General features: G+C 44.3%; 1 protein-coding gene across 4 annotated transcripts in view; it reads right to left on the bottom strand.

The window, feature by feature from the left end:
* BRD4 (bromodomain containing 4) overlaps positions 1-24095 on the bottom strand; it is a gene marked incomplete at its 5' end in the record, with an annotated part of 147882 nt that overhangs the window by 3688 nt on the left and 120099 nt on the right. For 3 of the 4 annotated variants that reach the window (XR_014225194.1, XR_014225195.1, XR_014225196.1), the window contains one exon: positions 12580-12717. Coding sequence is in view for 1 of the 4 variants with exons in the window: in XM_082255235.1 (XP_082111361.1) it covers positions 931-1130; positions 7861-7985; positions 9845-10004; positions 11157-11263; positions 11644-12300; positions 12423-12717 (1544 nt within the window). Of the gene's footprint in view, positions 1-930; positions 1131-7860; positions 7986-9844; positions 10005-11156; positions 11264-11643; positions 12301-12422; positions 12718-24095 lie in introns of those variants that run through there. The other variant, XM_082255235.1, reaches the window with a different exon arrangement.

The raw sequence follows: 24095 nt of genomic DNA, 5'->3' as shown, positions 1-24095 counted from the left end.
TGCTTGAAGGTAGTGCTGCAGTTGGGATTTGAACTAGTGATCGACCAATATCGTTTTTTTTTAATGCCGATATGGATATTTTGATCATCGGATATCTGTTTTGGCCGATATTTTCGGACATATAAAATGTTTTATTTTTTTTAACAGGTACTCCTTGTGGAGGGATCTGGGGGTCTAAAAGACCCCTCCTCGGCAATGAAAAGAATTAAAACCGGCAAGTTTTGAATGCTGTCAGTTTTTTTAATGTGGCGCCGAGTACCCAGAAGTGATGTCATGGAGTTTTTTACATGGAGACCCGATCAGAGCCAAATGCGGCTTTGATCGGGTGTTCGGTGGCCGTGCAGGTAGGATGCCCGGTTCTCCCCGTGGGACGGGAGACCCAGACGAGCCGAGGAAGGCAGTGGGGGGGGGGGGGGGGTACAACGCCCCCTCCCGCTCCTTGTAAGGACAACCGAGCGGCCTCTAGCTGCAGGCATCACTCCGATACACAGCACTTTCCCCAAATATTGGCAACATCAGGCCGATTCCGATAGATCGGGGAAAGTGCATATCGGCCCCTGGTATATCCGTGGTGCCGATAATCGGTCAATACCCAATTTGAACGACAACCTTAGTGCTTCTAGGCGAAAGTTCTAACCATTGTGCTATCCCTAAACAAGATCTGGAAAAATCAAGCCTAAAACATGCTGTGCCAGTTATACAGGTATACAACAAATTTATGGGAACAAACCAAGAGCCACACACTGCTTCTGCATATAAAAAATAAAAACACCACCCAAAAACCTCTTTCTTGTGAAAAAGGGGCAGATACATTTGATAAGTTCTCTCTTCTACCATTTAAACTAAAAAATACAAGTTCACTGATGATGAGCAACCAACCACATGACTGTGCTCTGTAAATCTGTAACAAAATCAGGCATTTCCACTTACCTCATCCTCTCCTGCTCCCTTCGCATTCTTTCTGCATGTTCTGCCTGCAGTTTTAGCGCCCTCTCTCGCTCTTCCTTCTCCCGAGCCGCACGTCTGAAAAGCTCAAAGCTATCACTGGATGACTTCCCTGGGGCAGTGGGGGTGACCGGTGTCTTCTGTACCAGGCTTGCCCAGGAGCCCATGTTTTTAATTTTTAGGTCCTAGGGAGGAACAGTTACATAATCAGTTCATGTTCAAGATGAACATCATCTGCGTTTAGTCTTATTAAATTAGGCTTTATAATTATGTCATAGGCTCAATTGACAAAGTTTTACACAAAGACAAGGATTTAGCAGCAATCAAACCAAACTCCAGCTTTCTGACATTTTAAAATAAGTGCTTGGACCAAGCTGGTTTAAACAAACTTACCTTCACTAACAGATGTGTCTGCTGACAGCACTGGATAAACCGTATATAAAATCAGCTACATACTGTATATAGTGCTATGTTCCAGCATCAAGACGGGGACTTCCCACCCCGCTCCTGGAACAAAATGGAGTCAGGATGAGGCGGTCAGAGGAAGCCTTGTATTAATTTAGAAAAATACGAGCCTTCTGTAAACGGATGGGCAGTTTTATAAATCAGATCACCGTTACGCCTAATTTCAGGAATAGTTTGGGTTAAAATATTAATGTGGAAATAAAAGTCCACTTTTTAACTTGTACCTACAGGTTGTAGGTACAGTGAAGATCTCCTAAACTTACACTGTTTAGGAAATATTCACACAGCATGCAGCCAGTGACCTCACAAGCACATGCGCTCTGAAGGGGCGGCATACCTGTGCCGTACCTTCAGAGCTTTGTACCGGAGGTCCTGCGCACATACACAGGAGTGATGTTCTTGCGGTCCTAGTTATTCACGAGGTTGGAGTACGCAAACCCGGAAAAAAAGACAGGTAAAGATGGAAGCGCAGGGAAAGCCATGACAGCGCTGCGCTTGAGTGTGTCATAATGTGCTAGGGTGTGGTGCATACTAGTACATTGTGACTTAAACCTGCAGGTGGGGTCCAATTTTTCTGGTGGCTAACCACTGCTTTAAAGACACAAGGAGATGTCAGCCTGTACCCCTGTTCACTCTCCCCATTTCAAAAAGGCTGATATATGAAAAATATTAAGCCACCCTGCGCAGCCAATAAGCTTCCAACTAGTGATGCACCGAAATTTCGGCAACCGAAATTTTAGACCGAAAATGGGCTTATTCCATTTCGGCCGAAAATGGGTTAAAGATGCCAATATTAAAGATGGCCGCCTCGGGCGCAGCGCAGGTTTCAAAAGACCCGCCTCTGGCCGGCCCGCCTCCCGACTACTACTACGATCTGTGCATAAATGAACTAACACAACGGGCGGGCGGCCGCTAATAGCTATAACTATGCGAGCGCTTCACTTCCCTATCAGGCGGGTATCTCCTCTGACAGGGAAGTGAACCGCTCACATAGTTGTAGCCATTAGCGGCCGCTCGCCCGCCCGCCGTGTTAGTTCATTCATGCACAGATCGTAGTAGTAGTGACATCACAGGGAGGCGGGCTGCCGGCCAGAGGCGCGTCTTTTGAAAGGAAGGACACCGGAGGAGCAAAGTGAGAGTACCAATGGTATTAGTATTATGCAGCATGAAGGGGGTTAATGTATTGCCACTGCTGGTCACTGATGCATTAGTGACCAACCAGTGGCAGTCAATTAACCCCTTTGTGCTGCATTAGTGCAACCAGTATCAGTGCAACCAGTGTTAATTAACACTGATACTGGTTGCACTAATGCAGCACAAAGGGGTTAATTAACTGCCACTGGTCGGTCACTAATGCAGCAGTGACCAGCTGTGGCAATACATTAACACCCTCATGCTGCATAATAACAATACCATTGGTAATTAAATTAACCACTTGCCAACCCGTCACAGTACATATACACGTCGCTGCCTGTTTTTGGTGTATGCCCCGGTTCTATCTATTTTAAAATTATTTGGGGGAAAAAGTCATTTTCGGTTTTCGGCCAAGGGCATCCTGCATTTTTGGTTTCGGCCCAGAATTTTAATTTCGGTGCATCCCTACTTCCAACAGTTATCTCTGCAGACCCTGTCTGAAAATGAAACAAGAATTCTGACTGCAATATAAGAAGAAAAAGTGCTAATAGTGTTGTGCAATGCTGTGCCCCAATTTCCAACCAAGAGTAATATACCATTATTATTATAAATTCATGTGTTCTGTGCAATCATATCAATTTCATCATATTCATATGCAGTATAGTGTACAGTGAAACTGATATGATTGCACAGAACACATACATTTTTTTAATTCTAATGGTATTTTAAACCCTTGGAAATTGGGGCACAGCATTGCATACCTATTAACACTTTTTTGTAGAGGGTAGTGCAGCTTTGTTTTTCTTACATTGTACAATATATGAGGGCAAGGCACACTATATTTTAATAGCAGCAACAACCCATTTGTATTTTTGGAGCACTGCTGCGCAGGTAAGATATAACACCACACTCAAGATTTGTAACTTGTGGAAAGAAATTTTCAGGCTGGAACTCTTTCCCATACACCAGTCCCAAACTGCTCCAAAATAACCGCCACATTTCACCTTTTTTCAGTTTATGTAGTTCATTCTGACTGCAAAAAGTATTATGCAATGTGTAGTTTACAGTGGCACTATGCAAAAGTTTCCAAACACAAACAAAGGCAAGACATGCTGAAGGAGCCTGCATGCATTTTGCCGCTAAAGCAGTTACATAGTTAGTGAGGTTGAAAAAAAGACATCAGTCCATCCAGTTCAACCTATGATGTGTTTCTCAACTACCAGGCCACAGGCTTTACAGTTATCACAGCCTGTAGAGAGCCAGGGGATGTGTGCGCACGCCTGACCCCTCTATACACAGTGTTGTGTATTAAATAGTTAATCTTTAACCACTTAATCCCCGGAAGATTTTACCCCCTTCCTGACAAGGGCCTATTTTGCGATTCGGCACTGCGTGACTTTAACGAACAATTGCGCGGTTGTGCAAAGCTGTACCCAAATGAAATTGACGTCCTTTTTTTCCCACAAACAGAGCTTTCTTTTGGTGGTATTTGATAACCTGTGCGATTTTTTGATCATGCGCTATAAACAAACAAAAAAGCGACAATTTTGCAAAAATAATATTTTTCAAATTTTTTTGAAATTCCAAAAAAAAAAAAAAAAAAAAAAAAATGTAAAAATCTAATTTTTTTTAACATTTTAGGCCAATTTCTTTTCTGCTACATATGATTGGTGAAAAAAAAAAAAAAATTGCAAAAAGCGTATTTTGATTGGTTTGCGCAAAAGTTATTGCGTTTACTAACTAAGGGAAAGATTTTTGTCATTTTTGTTGTTTTTTTTAACGAGTAATGGCGGCAATCTGCGATTTTATTTGCGGGACTGCAACATTGCGGCGGACAGATCAGACCCTTGACTGACATTTTTGACACTTTTGGGGGTACCAGTGACATTACTCACACTGGCAGGGAAGGGGTTAACTTTATTTGAGAAGGAGGGGTTAAGTGTGTCCCTAGGGGCGTGCTTCTTACGGTTATTGGATGTGGCTGTGTGTGTGTAACTACAGAGAAATAGGATCCTGCATAGAAGGACCGTATGATCTCTGCACTTACACAGGGGAGAATGACAGGCGGCTTTGTTTACATTAGCCGCCTGCCTTTCTCCCGCTGTACCGGACGATCGCGAGTGAGCGGCGGGCATCGGGTCCGCCGCTCACACGCGCGGGGGGGGGGGGGGGTCCGTGAACGAGCGGGGGCGCGTGCTCGCCCCCTAGAGCCTCAAAGGCTAGCAACCGTCACTTTGCCTGTGAGGGGCTAACTGCCGACGTAAATAGTCGTGCGGCGGTCGGCAAGTGGTTAATGTGGCTCAAAGTATTAGTTGTGTGTACACACACACACAGAGCTCAAAAAAATTAAAGGAACACTTTTTAATCAGAGTATAGCATCAAGTCAATTAAACTCCTGGGATATTAATCTGGTCAGCTAAGTAGCAGAGGGGGTTGTTAATTAGTTTCAGCTGCTTTGGTGTTAAAGTGGTTGTTAAGCCACTTGCAGGACTTTGTATAATCTTGTTGGTCTCCTAAGCCTGTGTGCCTCTGTCTGCGTTTTTTAAAAAAAAATGCTGTATTATACCCGATTTCAGTGTGCTGCTCAGCGATCATGTGACTGGCTGGCTCTCTTCCTCTCCCCATTTGAGACAGCTGCAGGGGACATGGTCCACATTCCCCCTGCTAACATCACTAAGGAGGAGAGAGTCGGCCGGTTACATGATCGCCGAGCAGCGCACTGAATCAGGTATATACAGCAATTAAAAAAAAAAAAAACAGACAGAGGCACACAGGATTAGGAGACAAAAAGAATGATATAGCACATTAACATTTATTTGAGCAGCAGGATGGGTGGGCCATGACACGGAGCTGACAGGAAGGGAGGGGGGAGGAGGAGACAGGAGAGCAGAGAGCAGGGCTGCGGATGACGGAGGCACGTACACTGACCATGGTGTCAGGGCTCAGCAGCCATAATACACCATGGTCAGTGTACAGAGGGGAGGGTAGAAACTGGCAGGATCAGCCAGGTTTTTTAGGTGATAGAAAGGCCAAATTACACAGCATAAGCACTGTGCTGTATAACATGCTTTAAGGGAACAGGATTTTTTTTTTGGCTAACAAGCGCTTTAATGAAATTAACAACAGATGCACTAGATGGGCAACAATGAGACGAACTCCAAAACAAGAATGGTTTTACAGGTGTAGGCCACTGGCATTCTTTTTCCCACTCATCTTCTTTGATTGTTTTTCACTAGTTTTGCATTTGGCTAAGGTCAGTGTCACTACTGGTTGCGTGAGGAGATACCTGGACCCTATAGAGGTTGCACAGGCAGTCCAACTCCTCAAGTATGGCATATCAATACATACCATTGCTAGAAGATTTGCTGTGTCTCCCAGCACAGTCTCAAGAGCATGGAGGAGATTCCAGAAGACAGGCAGTTACTCTAGGAAAGCTGGGCGGGGCTGTAGAAGGGCCTTAACCCATCAGCAGGACCGGTATCTGCTCCTTTGTGCAAGGAGGAACAGGATGAGCACTGCCAGAGCCCAACAAAATGACCTCCAGAAACAGACTTCATGAGGGTGGCCAGAGGGCCCGACATCCTCTAGTGGGTCCTGTGCTCACTACCGTGGAGCTTGATTGCCATTTGCCATTGAACACCAGAATTGGCAGGTCTGCCACTGGCGCCCTGTGCTATTCACAGATGACATAATGTTCACCCTGACCACAAATGGAGAACGTTAAGCTGCCTGTAACATCGTTCAGCATGAGTGGTTTGGAGGTAGTTCTGGGAGGCACATCCATGGAGGGATGCAAAGACCTCTACAGGCTAGACAAAGGCACCCCGACTGCCATTAGGCATCGGGATGAAATCCTTGGACCCATTGTCAGACCCTATGCTGGTGCAGTGGGTCCTGGGTTTTTCCTGGTGCACGACAATGCCCAGGCCTCATGTGACAAGAGTATGCAGCCAGTTCCTGGAGGATGAAGGAATACCGTTGAATTTCCCCCACCCTTGCTTGACCTAAATCCAATAGAACATCTATGGGACATTATGTTTTGGTCCATCCGTTGCAACCAGGTTGCACCTCAGTCTGTTCAGGAGCTCAGTGATGCCATGGTCCAGATCTGGGTGGAAATACCCCAGGACACCATCTGTTGTCTCATTAGGAGCATGCCCCGACAAGCATACAAGCACAGGAGGGCCATACAAACTACTGAGTACCATTTTGAGTTGCTGCAATGAAATTTCAGCAAAATAGACTAGCCTGCTGTATCATTTTTTCACTTTGATTTCCAGGATGTCTTTAAATTCAGCCCTCTGTAGGTTGATAATTTTAATTTCTATCAAACGATGTGCCATTCTTTCGTTTCAAACACATTACCCAGTCCATATCAGTATAGATAGCCAGCATATTTTTCCCCATTGAGATCGGTTATGTTTTCAAAGTGTTCCTTTCATTTTTTTTTTTTAGGTGTGTGTGTGTGTGTGTGTGTGTGTACACGCATATACACACACACACATATACATATTTTTTGGGGGACTACACATACAAAAATATATACTCTTCTTTGGTTTTTATGAAATTCTTACTCCTATAACAGTATTTCTGGAATATGTTTCAGGTACAAGGACTGCAGACTATGCACAGTGTATACAGACTATTTAACAATGCTATTTTAAGCCATTTAGCAGCAGACGTCATTTAGGCGCGCCACGTCTTTTCCACTGAAAGTTGTCCCTCTTTATCAAGTTCCAAAGCATGAATGTATGGTTGGGTTGGGAATAAATTCAAAGTGCTAGTGTGGGGATTACTGAGAAAAGGTATTCAAGGGAATGCGTACTGTTGGGTGATATCCTGATTACCTCATTCAAAATTATTTACTTGTATGCTGCTGCTTTACATAAAAAGCAGTTTGTGATTTTAGGCCTATGTGCTCTGTCACAATTTATTCCCATAGCTAGCAGCAACTGACCTGTGACAGGATTGCTAGGCTAGGTAAGGAGAGTATAAACTTTTTTCTTTTTTTTTTTTTTTATGGTTGAAACTTGGAAACGTTTTGGAAAGAATTTATTGTGCCTTGGTATCAAAATGGTAGGGGAAATGCAATTTTTTATCTTGTCAGTAAGGACAACTTATACAGGTAAGGTACAGATGTTGCAATATAAACATGCAGAAACAGAGGAGCATATACTGTAAAATGTGCATGGCACCACATGTATAGAAAAAAAGAACAAATGCTTTAAATGTTAAAGGCCTGATAAAGTAGGATGGGACTTTTAAATAATTTGGCTATCCAGCTGTGTTTCCATTACATTAAGACCAATATCCTACCTTTTTTGGGGCAACAGGTGTCTTAGGTTCCTGCTTTTGCTTCTCCTTCTCAGGTACACCTTGAGAAGTGACACTTTCAGGTGGTCTCACTGGGCGACTTCCATCAATGGGTTTCATTTCTGGCCCTAAAAAAATAAAATGTATTTATGAATAATAATAATACTAAATAGGGGTATATAAATTGATATAAAAAAAGAGCTTGCAAGAACTAAGTCCTTTAACCACTTGTCCACCAGAGCCATTTTTTCTCTTCCTGACGCATTCAAATAAAATGTACATTTTGTGCCTGAAGTTTACTTAAAAACCCCAAAGATGTTTGCTGAAAGCAGAGAACCTGAAAAATAATCTGGTAGCAGTTGCATTTCATTGTCACAAGATATCAGATGTTCGCCCCCACCCACCACGGCCATCTACAGCCCGCAGAAGAGGCAACAGATAGACAACTGTTGGCTTTACAGAAATGAGCATGGTCTTGACTGCTATAGCAGCCGACAATGTCGGTAAACTCGTATTTTTGGTTTACTTGTAAAATCCTTTTCTTGTAGTATGTCACAGGACACAGAGGAGTTAATGAAGACAATTTTAGATTATGCTACCACCTTCAGGTGAATGGACACTGGCCAAAATAACAAAAACCAAAAAAGCAGAATCTCTGCCCATAGCCGCATCCAGCTAAGCTAAGCTTTAGTTTTGTTTGCAGCAAGCAAGTTGTTTTGTAGCAAGCGATACCTGTGTCCTGTGGTGTACCATGACTGTACATGGAGGAAATAAAGTGAAAATAAATTCTCACAATACAAAAATGTTAGCAGACAGGTTCATTATTGCAGAAAATGCAGCTCAGTTTATATTCCGGCATAGAGCCTATGTGCCGGGTTGTCTGCACATTCATGAGAGCGATGTCATCCTGAGTCAGCCAAAAAAGACAGCCGGGGAGATGATGCTGGAGAAAGACTTTGGACTGTTTAAAAAGCAGGTACTTTTGTTTGACTATAATGTTCATGCCTATTTAGGATGTCCCAAAAGCACTGAACATGGAAGGGTGGGCAACAGCAACAAAACCAAAATGCCCAAAACCTAGAAAAACACACAAAGGTGGCATTCCCCATGCCCATAGACATCTACATGGCAACATTTTTAAGTCTACTACCTGGTATTCTCTTTGCATGTTCATAAACTTGAACAAAAGCTTGGTACTGAATAGCTCAGAAGCAGCAACCCTCCAGATTTCCAACGTAGAAACTGATAGATAGGTCCATGGCAATAAGCAGTCAGATCTTGATAGAAGCTTCAGAGAAAAAAAAATAATTCACCAGAACAGGTCCATTACCCAAGGACCGAGCCAGAAAACTGGAGTCTCACAGAGTGGGCATGGTTATATGACTGCACTCGAAGGGCGGCCCCTAGCAAGTTTTTTTTGCTAGTGTCCAATCACCTGAAGATAGCCTGCATAGAAACCATGGTCCATTAAAATAAGCCCTGTGTGATGTACCGTACGGTTAAGATAATTTTTAACTTCCATAACGGAGCCAAAACCTCCTTCATTTGTGTTTCATATGCTCTCTAAGAGACACTGCAGATCACAATGGAAGGGTTTCAACAGCACAGAAAATGCTGCCAGAAAGCATTGGGCAGGACCTGGGTATGGCCACGTGTTGATTTACAAGCTACAGGCTTATCAATTAGTAGTGGCAATGCTAACAGACACACCTCCTGCTATTCTCATCCCTCTGTAGTACAAGAAGGCACAGCCTACATAACAGTGGCAACTCTGCTCTGAATTTAGGAGCAGTGCTGCATGTTGCCACACCATTACAGAAAGTTACATTAGGTGGACTTTATTGGCAGGCTCAACAAGTATTTGTGGGGTATTGCAGATGGACTAAGAGAAAACTGTAAGGGCACATGAGCATATAATTAGGTGATGAAGAACATTTTTTTAAATGGGTGTGCATAGTTCTACTTTAGATTAAAAAAAACAACTCACTTGGCTGAACATGGCTAGAAGCTTTTAGCGGTTCTGGAAGTTTGTGGGGTTCACTCCTCATGCCAGGGGAAAAGCCTTCCGGACGCAAAGATGGAGAATGGCGTTTATCTTCCTTCACTACCAGCGGCTGAGGCTGCAACACAGATGACCCTCTCATTTCCTGTGGAGCACACAAGTGTGTTAACAGCTACAGATATCCAAAGTCTTTCTTAAAAGGAAACTTCTAGTTTGAGAAAAACATTGCCTGTCTTCCTTAAAATTGTTAGTTACCAAGCTGTCACATCTCCAACAAGGACCTAGGAAAATCACGAAGGAACTAAAATCAGAAGCTCATACATGTTCTAAGTCAGAGACTAGATGCTAAAGCCAAAGAATCAGCATGAGAGCCAGACAATTAACATTTTAAATAGTACAGATCCCTAATGGAAGGTTTGTAATGTGCCTCTGAACTAGAGAGCTTTATTAGCACAGTCCACTCCCTTTTTACACGTTAAACCCTTCTCCTCTAATTACGGTCTGTACTGGCCCAAAAAAACTATGCCCCTCCACCATAAAGTTTTATGTAGCAGCCAGGGGAGGAGTAAAGGAAAAAACATGTTACTTGAATGACATCACATTCATCATGGCAGCGCTCAGCAGCACTTAGGGCTTTTGGATATCTACACAAGGGAGTCGTAACACATAAATGTATAAGTAACACATAACATGCTTAAAAGATTTCAAATGCATATATAATAATCTGGGAAGATTTTTTTTTAAATGGTCTGGTGACAGTGTCTCTTTAGATATTAACAAATACAAACTGCATTGATTTGTATCTTATGTCTGCCTACTTGTAACTGATGTGCCAAGGCTGAGGGAGATCCATTTCTGTGGTGTAAGCGAGGCATGGAACCAGATGTAGATTTTGGGCAGAGCTGCACCTTAAGAAATTGAGAACACAGTGAAGAAAAATCTTTACTTGTGTGCCTACTCTATATTACTGAATGGCAACTTCTGATTTAGCTACTGAGAGTTACACTTGGGAAAAAAAAAAAAAACACACATACACAAATGTCCAAGATACAAGTGTGAATTTTAGTGGCCAAGCCAAACCACTAACATTGACTGCATCTGATAAAGTTTACTCACTGTTGAAACAAGTGACTCCCTGTGGTGCATGGTATATAGTAGTAGCATTTAAAAGTGACAAGTTGCACAGTGCTCCAATCATGTAGAATATTAACCAATACTAGATGCTACACATAGTTTACACCACAGATAGCCATCACCCGTGGAGCCCACACCAATGGGTAAGGCCAGTGATCTGTACCTGCTTTTTAGACTGTCCGGCCTGCGGTGACGAAGGATGTGAAAGGCCTGTAAATGGAGGAACCTGAGATGAATGAAGGAGAGGAGATGGGGCCTCACGCAAGTGACCTAGACAAACCAGAAAAAAAAATGTTGCAAAAAAAATGAAGACAACTTAATCTATATCCACTCTAGCAATTAAAATGTCAGGATCCCCAAACATTCTAAAAAAGGGCCAGTTCAGTGTCCTTAACACTTTATGGAGGCCAGTGGCAGGAATTCCCATTGTTGGTTAGTGGGAGGAATAGTGCTCTGTAATTGGTCTTAGTGGTACAAACTGGGCACCATTATTGATGTCAATGGGAGGAATTGTACTAACAAGGACCAGTTAAATGCATGCAAAAAGCCACATGTGGCTCACAGGCTGCAGTTTGGTGACCACTGCAGCATGCGGCTTACTTATTTCACGTTATGTTGACTAACCATTTTCACACAAAGATACCACTCACCTCCAGAGTATGGCTCTGGTTTCTGTTGCCGTGGGGAGGGATGGTGGTGTTGGATTACTTGCTGTGGCTTAGACTGCTGGTGCTGCACAAGCTGTGGGTGGGGAGCGGTCATTGTACTTTGCAGGGTTGGATGCTGCTGCTGGGGAGGGGGTGGAGCCTGCACTGCTGGCTGTTGTTGGGAAGCTGTAGGTGGCGTCTGCAACGGATGAACATGGGATGGCGTAGGAGCAGGGGGAGGAGCAGTGCTAACAGAGGAAGAAGGAGAAGGGTAAGGCAGGTTCTGTAGGTGCCGCAAAGACTGGGAAGCAGAAGTCAATGGTGCTTGGTTCTGCACTTTGACAGAAGGGAGGAGCGGCTGAAGAGGAGATTGCACTGGAGGCTGTTGGGATTTCTGTAATTGCTGCAGGTAAAGGGCCATCTGCGCAGGACCAAGCTGAACAGGAGAAGGAGGGAGACCGCTACCAGGTGAAGATGGGCCATCATCCTCTAGAAGGGCATGGGGAGGCTGTGAATGATGGTGGATAGAATGAGGTGGTGGTTGATGGTGCGTTTGTACTGGGGGCGGTGAGGAAGATGGTGGTCGTACAGGTTTGGGAGGGAGGGCAGCTGCACGATTTGTAGGGCGAGAAGGTTGCTGCGGCATGGCATTATGCAGGGCTGTAGAAGAGAGGATAAAGTAAATTAGAGATATCAGCAGGTACTAAAGCAGGAATTTTTGGATAATTATTTTCAAGTCATCAACCTTTCATTTTCTAATATTCGAAAATAATTTAACTTACCTGGAGGACTAACAAGGGCATGTTGGTTTAGGTGAGGTGGGGAACACCGCTCTGGCTGACCACCTGCGAGGTGTGATGGAAGATCAGGTGGTGGTAGGTGCAGACCTGCTTGCCCATAGTGAGCATTAACCGCTTCAAAGACATTAGCAGGATGAAGAGGATGATGAAGGGGTGGATGGGAAGTGTCCAAGCTGGGAGGAGGGGCATAAGAGGGTGGAGGGGTTGGGGAAGATGGCTTAATGACATTAGGTGGTGGGGCAAGAGGCTGCTGCGGAGGATGGGGTTGATGGTGATGCTGTAAAAAAGACAGAAGTAAAAAGAAAAACAAAAAGTCAGAGTTTTGATTTAAAAGATGTCTGAAAATCTGAAAACTCAGATTCTTTAAAGTTTAAAGATGAAATCCTGGTTTACAAACATGGAAGTCAGTGTGCTTGTAAACACAATCAGCATAATGTAGACCTTGTTGAGAAAAAGTAGATTTTGGACTTCGCAGTAAAATTCCATATCTTGTGAGTACAGTATAGGACAGATGCAGAATATTCATACGCCATGGGCGCTATAGGCTTGTACTTTCAGACAATTGGACACTGGCACAGCTTTAGAGGACACACCTCCCCTATAAACCTAGCCCATTTTAAGTCCTGTTTCTTAACAAGCAATGGGGATAAACTAAGGGAGGGTGGCCTGTGTCTTGTACTGTACTTCCAAGTCAAAGTTCCTCATATTATACACTTGTACCTACATGTAAGCTTATAATAAGGCTCACCTGAAAGTACTGTGAATATCCGCTAAACTTGTGCCAGTAGAAGATAGTAACAGTGGCTGCAACGGATGACACCACCAGTGAACCAAACCTTCAATAATTTCCAATTTTTTTAATGTTGCAGCCTAATAATACAGTTCTTTAAATTCATTTGTTTCTTGTTCATCTACACCAGCCTTCATTAATCACTTACCGACCGCCCGCTGTCATTATACGTCGGTCTTTAAAGCTAAATACCGGGGTTATGGCAGCAGGTAGCTGCCATAACCCTGGTATTTTTTTTAAATAGCGGGCGATCGGCTTTCAGATAAGGGTGGTCCCAGTGGCGAATTACGGTGCGGCAGAAGAGATGTACCCCCCACCCCCCCCCCACCTCCCGGTCGTTTTCCCCGCTTACCGGACCCGCCGATAGCAGGGAAAATTATCCAGTCCTCGCTCCACACAGACAGGAAGTCAAGTGAGGACAAAATGGCACCCAATCAACTCTATGGTCTTGGAGGACCGGAGCGATGTCAAACGTCATTGCCTAGCAACGGGTTTAAAGGGCTGACTTTTTTTTTTTCAGCAATTTTTTCTTTTTTTAGTGTAGCTGTGAGGTTTGAGGTCTTTTTGACCCCAGATCTCACAATAAAGAGGTCCTGTCATGACTCTTTCTATTACAAGGGATGTTTCCATTCTTTTTAATAGGAATAAAAATTATCAAAATGTTTTTTTTTTCTTTTAAACTGTGTAAAAATAAAAAATAAATAAAATAAATAGGGAGGAAAAAAAAAAATTTAAGCGCCCTGTCCCCGTTAGCTTGTGCGTAGAAGCGTACGCATACGCAAATCCCGCCCACCTATGTAAACCGTGTTCAAACCACACATGTGAGATATCGCCACGATCATTAGAGTGAAAGCAATAATTTGAGCCCTAGACCTCCTCTGTAACTCTAAGCTGGTAACCTGTAGACATTTTTAAAGTGTCGCCTATGGGGATTTTTAAGTACCAATGTTTGTTGCTATTCCGCGAGCATGCGCAATTTTGATGCATGACATGTTGGGTATCTATTTACTCGGCGTAACATTATCTTTCACACTATGGAAAAATTGGGCTAACTTTACTGTTTTTTTATTTCTTTAATTAAAAAAACGTGAATTTTTCCCAAAAAAAAAAAAAAAAAAATGGATTTTTGTAAAATCTTACCGTAAAATCCTTTTCTCTTAGCTCATCGACAGACGTAGTCCTCGTGATACACCACCTTCGGGTTATGTTACCTCCGCAGGAGCAGGACTAGACAGGAAATTAAAAAGCTCTGGCCACACCCTAGGGGCAGTCCCAGAGGGTATATCCTCTCTCTCTCTGCCTCAGCAAATCAGTTATGTGAAAAAGCAGTGCTTAGAGAATTTAACCCAACCCAACTCCAAAACAGAGGGGCGGGGACTACGTCTGTCGATGAGCTAAGAGAAAAGGATTTTACGGTAAAATTTTACAAAAATCCATTTTTCTCTAGCGCTCATCGACAGACGTAGTCCTCGGTGATACACCACCTTCGGGACGTCCCAGAGCAGTATCACAACTGAGGGGTGGGAAAATGGAAATCAAATCCCAATCTAGAAGGCCCAACCGGTGCCAACTAGAAGTTTACAATGCTCATCCTTTATGATGAGACTCAACAAAAAAAGGAGAAAACAAAATTTTTTTTTTTTTTTTCAAACAGAAAAAAACCCTCGAGGTAGACCACCGGTCTCCTCAAATTGCAGCCTGCAAAACCTTGCAGCCAAATGAGGCATCCGCCGATGCCGTCACATCAATTTTATAGAATTTTGTAAAGGTATGTACCGACGACCAGGTGGCCGCCTTACATACCTGGACCACTGACGCCTGATGGCGAAAGGCCCAGGAAGTACTGAGCGCTCGAGTGGAGTGCGCCCTAACAGGGAACGGAGGACTCTGACCCTTAATAGAATAAGCCTGTACCACCGTTTGTCTAATCCATTTGGCAATGGTCGCGGCAGATGCAGGCAAACCCTTTCTGGGGCCATCCGTGATCACAAAAAGTGAATCCGTCTTACGGAATGATTCCGTAGATTTCAGGTATACCCTGATTGCCCGAACCACATCTAAGGAATGCAACGCATGTTCCCGATGATGCTTGGGCTGAGGACACAAGGAAGGTAGTACAATATCTTCATTCAGATGAAAATCTGAAACCACCTTGGGAAGAAAAGATGGCTTAGGATGAAGTACTACCTTATCCCTATGAATCACTAGGTATGGTGACTGGCATGATAATGCAGCCAGTTCTGACACCCTGCGAGCAGAAGTAATAGCCACCAAGAAGGCCACCTTCTGGGATAGAGTAAGCAAGGGAATCTCCCTGATGTTTTCAAAAGGAGGTTTCTGTAGAACCGACAAAACCAAATTAAGATCCCAGGGCGGTAAGGGCGCGCGGACTGGAGGAGCCAGGTGCCGCACCCCCTGGATGAAATTCCGCACCAAGGATTTGGTAGCTAAAGGCTTCTGAAAGAAGATTGCTAATGCTGAAACTTGACCCTTGATGGTGCTCAAGGCTAGCTTCTGCTCAACCCCTTGTTGCAAAAAAGCCAATATTCGAGTCACCGAATAGGTACGTGGAGGAAATCCTAAAGATTCGCACCACGCAATATAAGTCTTCCATGTGTGATAATAGACTTTGCTGGAAGTCGCTTTCCTTGCTTTAATAAGGGTAGGAATGACTGAAGTAGACAAACCTCTGTCCTTCAGTACTTGGGTCTCAATGGCCAGGCCATTAAAACCAGCGACTGTAAAGCACGAAGGTAAATTGGTCCTTGAGACCACAGACACTCCCTGAGACGAAGTTCCCACGGAACGTCTGCGACTAACATGTCCAAGTCGGCCAGGCCGGCTTGAGGAGGCCAGCCTAGAATTTCTAGGACCACTGGCGCTGATTGGATCTGAACCAGGCGTCCCTAGAGCTATCTGGCCCCGACCATCCGAGAAAGTCTGGTCGTTTTCTGTTCCCACACATTTATCAAATACCTGATAGTTATCAGGAAAGGTGATCTTTTCTGGTTGAACCTCAGGGACCGAAGTCACCCGACTAGAGGCTACTTGGCCTATCTGGTCAACCAGATCCGATTCCTGTGAGGTATCGGGACTAATCTTAGGAAAAGGTAAAGGAAAAGATCTTTTCAGGGAACGGTAACTACCGCTTCCTGTGGTACTTAAATGTTGGAAGGGAAGAATCGCACCGGTAGTAGTGGTTGATGCTCGATCTAATGTCCTGAATACCGGTGAAAACGTCCCCCCACCCTGAAACCGGGTGGGGGCGCACCTTCAGGCTGTGTACTCCTTTGCTTCGGGTTTGGCTGGGTTGGTCCCCTTCTTGAACCCTCCTGGAGGAGTCTTGCCTTTCCCGCTAGTACCAGCCGGGCGCCCTTTATGGGCGGTAAAGAAAGGTCCTCGCTTGTTGCGAGGTCCCTTAGCTTTTGCAGCCTGTGGCAAAAAAGTGCTCTTGCCCCCAGTGGCATCCTTAATGATTTCATCTAGGTTGGCTCCAAATAGACGATTCCCCTGAAAGGGGAGATTGGTCAAGGTCTTTTTGGAACCTAGGTCAGCTGACCAGCATTTTAACCACAGCACACGTCTGAGGATCACTGCTAACTTAGATGCATGCCCTAATAAGGGAGTAGTGTCCAAGGCTGCGTCACAGATAAACCGTAGCCCTTGTATGATCTGTTCCATCAAATCAGATGTCTCCTGGGGAATATCTTTTCCCCTAAGATCTTGGCGTACCATTTTCGCCCATTCCGTAAGTGTCTGGGAAACTAGACCAATAACGATTACTGGTCTAAATGCTGACCCTATCAGAGAAAAGATAGAAGCAGAGTCCCGCACTATCTTTCGATCCACCGGATCCTTAAAGGACGAAGTGTCCTCCACTGGAATAACCGTGGCTTTATTCAGCCTGGAAATAGGCGGATCCACGACTGGTGGTACCGTCCATTTTTTAATGATGGATTCCTCAAACGGATAGCGTCTAGCAATACGCTTGGAAATAGTAAAGGTACGTTTAGAATGCTCCCATTCTCCTTTAATCTGATTACCAAAACATTTAGGTACAGGAAAAGCCTTCGCCGTCTTGATGGGCTTATTAGTCCCAAAAGGCCTCTCTGTTTCAGTTGCCTCTGCCGGTAAAGCCTCAAGTTTTAAGGTTTCTTGCACTGCCACAACTAGTGCGTCCACCAATGCTTCTTCCTGAATTATAGCAAGAGAAGAAGCGTCCTCCTCACTGTCTGAGGGGGCTTTACCTGGGATAACAGCCCTTGCAGAGGAACCTGCAACTGCCGTGACCATCTCTGAATCTGAGTCAGAGGTGTCAGATGGTATAGGGGTAGGCGGGGGTCGCTTCCTTGACCCCCGTCCCTGACAGGCCGCCTCCACCCGAGCCACCATAGACTCCAAAATTGCTGTAAATGACTCTATACTCTGTGCACCGGCGGGTCCCGAGGCCCCCTCGAGGGAAACAGGTGCCCTTAGTGTTACCTGCTTAGGGATCCCTATCGATCGAGAGAGAGAGAGATAGACCCCCAGGCTCACCACTTGATGCTCAGAGTTAAACTGCAACAGCTTACAGCGCTGTCTAGACAAACAGGAAGTCTTTTGGCTGGCTGCCCAGGAAGAAAGGAGGCGGCTCCGCCCCTCTGCACGCCTTCCGGCGCCTCCCCCAAGCTCCACGAGGTGTAGGATCACCTCAAACATGGCCGCCCCCATGCTGGAGACACGAGGCTACGCCAAAATGGCGGCTCGTGCGATCCTGCAAGAAAAAATGGCGGCGGCCTGCTGAATGGCGGTGTGCTGCAGGGCACACAACACTGTCTCTGCCTGGGGATATGGCGTGGTTGGCGGTATCGGCCCCTGGCGGACCGCATGGCCGTTCGGGAGGCCTGCTAATAGCTGGAGATCTGATTTGGAAGGCAGTCTACATGTCCGTGGCTTCCGACTGGTAGGTAGCTTATACTAAACCCATAAGATTCCCAGAATGCCACAGATTACATCTTTTAAACATGTATACAATAGATTGTTAGCTCCCAAACCAAGCCTCCTGGCTTTTTGTACACAAAAAATCACACTCAAAGTAGGAGGATCTGTGACATGTTATAGGACAGAAAGGACTCTTTCTTACCATACAGAGAGGGGCCCGCGTTCACCACAAAACCCGTCAGGGGGAAAGGGGGAACATACTACTCACCATACCGGAACCAGGCGGGCACCAACTCCTGACAGTACCCCTCTCCACCGGGGCGGGAGGGCTGTCGACCGATACGAACGCCGTGACTCATGGTCTTTGGCGTTTCAGCGAGACGTTTAACTCGCGGGTTTAGTCCTTTTAACGGGACTTTGTCGCGGCCGACCCAGCGCGGAGCTATGGCCTGCACGCGCTCGTAGGCTGAACTGGGGTGACCACCGGATCTCAACATCCAGCCCGTCGCCCAGTTCAGCTTTCTTGCTTGAAGATCTCACAGGAACACTGGAGAAAAAGCTGTCTAAAAAAATCCTTTAAGAAAAAATTCTTGCCAGGACCTAAAATCCCAGCAAGGTGTCTAGGTCCTTACTCCTAACTAGACAGAAAATAACTGATTTGCTGAGGCAGAGAGAGAGAGGATATACCCTCTGGGACTGCCCCTAGGGTGTGGCCAGAGCTTTTTAATTTCCTGTCTAGTCCTGCTCCTGCGGAGGTAACATAACCCGAAGGTGGTGTATCACCGAGGACTACGTCTGTCGATGAGCGCTAGAGAAAAAAAATTTGCGTTTGGAAGACCACTGCGCAAATACGGTGTGATAAAAAAAATATTGCAACAATCTCCATTTTATTCTCTAGGGTCTCTGCTAAAAAAAAAATATATAATGTTTGGGGGTTCCAAGTAGTTTTCTAGCAAAAAAAAAAAAAAAACTGAATTTAGCTTGTAAACACCAAGTGTCAAAAATAGGCCGGTCTTAAAGTGTTTAAATGGCAGCCTGCAGTCCAGTGACTGAGTGACACTACTGCCCAGATGGTCAGGCCGCCAGTGGCACATCTCCGCCGCTAAGCATTCACTGGTTGCTGGGACTTTGGGTGTCAACCAATGACATCACATGTGCACCTGGCCCCCTGCTGTTCGCTATCTCACGGCTCACTCCCTGCTGGCCTTGAGGTGGGGCGATAGTATGTGTGTGACCCAGCTCCCTTCAGCTGAGGGAGTGCCCCTTAACATAAAACGTGCCCATCAGCATGCTCCTTATTTTATGTTAAGGGGCACTCTGAAGGGCAACACCGAATGTAAAGGGGCACATTGATGAGAGGCATCAGATGTAAGGAGGCCTTCCAATGCAGAAACCTGAAGTAGGCACTCTGACGGGAATACCTGATGCAAAGGTGGGACTCTGATGGGAACACATTACTTAAGGGGCATTCTAATGGGGACACCTGATTTATGAGGGTAATGAAATGAATTACTCCGATTACCCCTGTTTACAGATTCAAATAAATACCCCTGATCTACACTCAGTACCACATAATGACAAAGTAAAAACAGGATTTTAGAAATGTTTTTAATGTTTTTATGAAAATGGAAAAATTGAAATAGCACATTGGCATAAATCTTCAGACCCTTTGTAACAAAACTTGAAATTTAGCCTAGGTGCCTCCCATTTGTCCTGATCAAACAAGGTGTAGAAACATCCCAGCGACGATCAGGAGAAGTGGGAGGCACCTGAGGTAAATTTCAAATGTTGTTACAAAGGGTCTGAATACTTATGCGAACGTAATATTTCAGTTTTTGCTTTTTCATAAATTTGCAAACATTTCAAAAATTCGATTTTCAGGTTGTCATGGGGTATGGAGTGTGGATTAATTAGAAAAAAATGAACAGTATCAGGCTGCAACGTAATATTGAAAAAAGCGAAGGGGGTCTGAATACTTTATAAATGCAACTCCAAAACTCCAAAAATAGTGCCAATTAATGCATGTATAATAAATAAAAATTCTATAAATCAAATGGGACTTGTGAAAAACATGCTGAATCTATAAATGGTAACAAGTGTAGGAGGTGGTTTCACTTTGAATACGAAATCTGTTTGCAACAGCTTACATTCTCATTGTGCAATGTTGGATTTTTTGAAGCAAGGTGTACTTTGCAAAGTCCAAAGAAAAGGAGAAAGAGTCAGTCTGATTGGAGCAGTATCCTTGGAGATATACTCGAATGGCTCAGACTAAATCCAGGCAATGGAAAGAGATTTTTTTGGATGCTTAGGAGCCAGGTAAAAAGGATGGTAGGACAATGTCCTCTTCGAGGTGGAATTGCGATCATCTACATCACCCCATGACGATACGTATGTGGGGTTAGAGGACATTGCGGTGAAGTCAGCACGCCCGCTGGGGCGTAGAGCGATAATTTCTGAATGCCTGATGTATTAAATTTACTTGTGAGTAGAATACTGTTCTTTTAATACATTTCTTGTGCAACGAGCCATTGTGTTCCCTTTTTATATACATGCCTGATTATGAATGAGGACAACTAACCGGCCGCATTATCAGGTGATCTTTTTAAAGACACATCTAACATATGGGTCCTGTGAAGGGAGTGTTACCTGCATACCCTCGTTTGGGGTCTCTGCATCTGGTAAGCATCCATTCATTATTATATATGGTGGAGCACATACAAGGTATCACTTGGAGCGCTTCTGGGCTGTAATTAAAAACGTGTGGAGCACCTGTGTCACCACAAGAATGTTTGATTCCTTTGTCTATATCATTTACCAATTTTATGCCACATTTGAAGATTTGTCATTTTGAATTAACGTTATTTCAGGTTTTTTGCTTTACAAAGACCAATTGGCATTTTACTTGAAAATATTCAATCTGTATACATTACTTGGCACTTATTGAATATAATTCATAAATGCACGTTTACAGCTTTACATGTTTACAGGTGCATCTCAAAATTAGAATATCATCAAAAAGTTAATTCATTTAAGTAATTCTGACTATATTATATATATATATATATATATATATATATATATATATATATATATATACATACACACACACATACATATATACACACACACACACACACACACACACACACACACATATACATTATATATATATATATATATATATATATACACACATATACACACATATACACACACACACATACATACATACACAGTATCTTACAAAAGTGAGTATCTTTTCATGTGACAACACTGAAAAAATGACACTTTGCTACAATGTAAAGTAGTGAGTTTGCTGTCCCCTCAAAATAACTCACGCAGCCATGTCTAAACCGCTGGCAACAAAATTGAACACACCCTTAAGTTAAAATGTCCAAATTGTCAATATTTTGTGTGACCACCATTATTTTCCAGCACTGCCTTAACCCTCTTGGGCATGGAGTTCACCAGACCTTCACAGGTTGCCACTGGAGTCCTCTTCCACTCCTCCATGACGACATCACGGAGCTGGTGGATGTTAAGAGACCTTGCGCTCCTCCACCTTCTGTTTGAGGATGCCCCACAGATGCTCAATTAGGTTTAGGTCTGGAGAGATGCTTGGTCAGCCCATCACCTTTACTCTCAGCTTTTTTAGCAAGGCAGTGGTCGTCTTAGAGGTGTTTGGGGTCGTTATGTTGGAATACTGCCCTGCGGCCCAGTCTACGAAGGGAGGGTATCATGCTCTGCTTCAGTATGTCACAGTACATGTTGGCATTTGTGGTTCCCTCAATGAACTGTAGCTCCCCAGTGTCGGCAGCACTCATGCAGCCCCAGACCACGACACTCCCACCACCATGCTTGACTGTAGGCAAGACACACTTGTCTTTGTACTCCTCACCTGGTTGCCGCCACACATACTTGACACCATCTGAACCAAATACATTTATCTTGGTCTCATCAGACCTCAGGACATGGTTCTAATAATCCATGTCCTTAGTCTGCTTGTCTTCAGCAAACTGTTTGCGGGCTTTCTTTTGCATCATCCGTAGAAGAGGCTTCCTTTTGGGACGACAGCCATGCAGACCAATTTGATGCAGAGTTCAGCGTATGGTCTGGTGAGTCAGTGTTCAGCGTATAGTATTTCCCAAAGACAATCTCTGGATATGACGCCAAGCACGTGCACTCAACTTCTTTGGTCAACCATGGCGAGGCCTGTTCTGAGTGGAACCTGTCCTGTTAAGCTGCTGTATGATCTTGGCCACCCTGCTGCAGCTAGTTTTCAGGATCTTGGCAATCTTCTTATAGCCTAGACCATCTTTATGTAGAGCAACAATTATTTTTTTTTTCCGAAACCTCAAAGAGTTCTTTGCCATAAGTTGCCATGTTGAGCTTCCAGTGACCAGTATGAGAGAGTGAGAGCGATAAAACCAAATTTAACACACCTGCTCCCCATTTAGACCTGAGACCTTGTAACACTAACGAGTCACGTCACCAGGGAGGGAAAATGGCTAATTGGGCCCAATTTGGACATTTTCACTTAGGGGTGTACTCAATTTTGTTGCCAGCGGTTTAGACATTAATGGGCCCCTTTCACACATAGGAGTCCGTCTGCGTTTTTCTCAGCGGGGGATCAACCCGCCGATCACCTGCTGAGCAGGCGGATGGCATCTGTGTCTCCGCGCTGTGTGTGGAGACACAGCTGTCAGGTCCCGCTGTTCTCTATGGGGGAATCGGATGGGAACGGACCGTCTGTCCGTTCTCATTCAATCCCATCCGCCGGATGGATGAAAAATAGGGTTTCCATCAGTCCAGATTTGACGGATCAGATGTCAGCGGACAGGTCTCCGCTGACATCCGATGCCCCATAGATATACATGGGGCATCAGTTCAGATCTTCCAAAAAAAAAAAAACGGATAGGCGGATCTGAACGGTCTGCCTGTGTAAAAAGGGGCTTTATACAAGCTGTACACTCACTACTTTACTTTGTAGCAAAGTGTCATCACATGAAAAGATATAATAAAATGTTTACAAAAATGTGAGGGTTGTACTCACTTTTCTGAGATACTGTGTGTATATATTCTAAAAATGCATTACACACAGAGTAATATATTTCAAGCATTTCTTTTTAATTTTGATAATTACGGCTTACAACTAGTGAAAACCTTAAATTCAATATCTCAGAAAATTTGATTATTATGCACGACCAATAAGAAAACAAAATTGATTTTTGTCTTAACGTAAAATTCTTTTCTCTGAGGTTAACTGATGGACACAGCTCCATATCTTAGACCCTTGGGCTTTAAGCTGGTCTCTCTTCAGAAGTAGGACTAGGTGGAAACAAATTTGGCTACCCCTCCAAGGCAGTCCCAGTGTCAGAAGAAAACATAACTCCGCTCAACAGAGGGGCGGGTACTGTGTCTGTCAGTGAACCGCAGAGAAAATAATTTTACGGCAAGACAAAAATCCAGTTTTCTCTTCTGTTCACTGACTGACACAGCTCCATATCTTCTTATACTCTTGGGAGGCCCCAAAGCAGCGTCAATATGAGGGGTGGGGAAAAAAAAAAAAACACAACAATAGATATAATTCCCAACAAGGGCTAAACATAGCCAACCAGGTAAACCAGGAGCTCAAACAGGAACAATTGGAGCACACGTCTGTGCTGAGGACGCCTTCCCACCTGGACAGGCTGGCACCAGTGGGGACAATCCTCTAGTACACGGGGAGAAAAGATTTTCTCTGTTGAAGTGCCAGAGAACGAAGCCACCTCTAGAGACCATGGATCTTGTCCTATTTTACCAGAATTTCTTTAGAAGAGATCTTGTGTGGAACTGTGTAAACAGACTGCCTCGAAGGTGGACACCATCAGGCCCAGCACCCGCATGAAAGCCCAGAGGGATGACCGTCTGCTGAACAACAGAAGCTGAATTGCCTCCTGGCAGCT

Source organism: Pelophylax lessonae, assembly GCF_965119305.1.
Source record: "Pelophylax lessonae genome assembly, chromosome: 4".
Classification (NCBI taxonomy): Eukaryota; Metazoa; Chordata; class Amphibia; order Anura; family Ranidae; genus Pelophylax; species Pelophylax lessonae.
The sequence above is the reverse complement of the archived record's forward strand: the minus strand, read 5'-3'. Positions and strand labels throughout refer to the sequence as shown.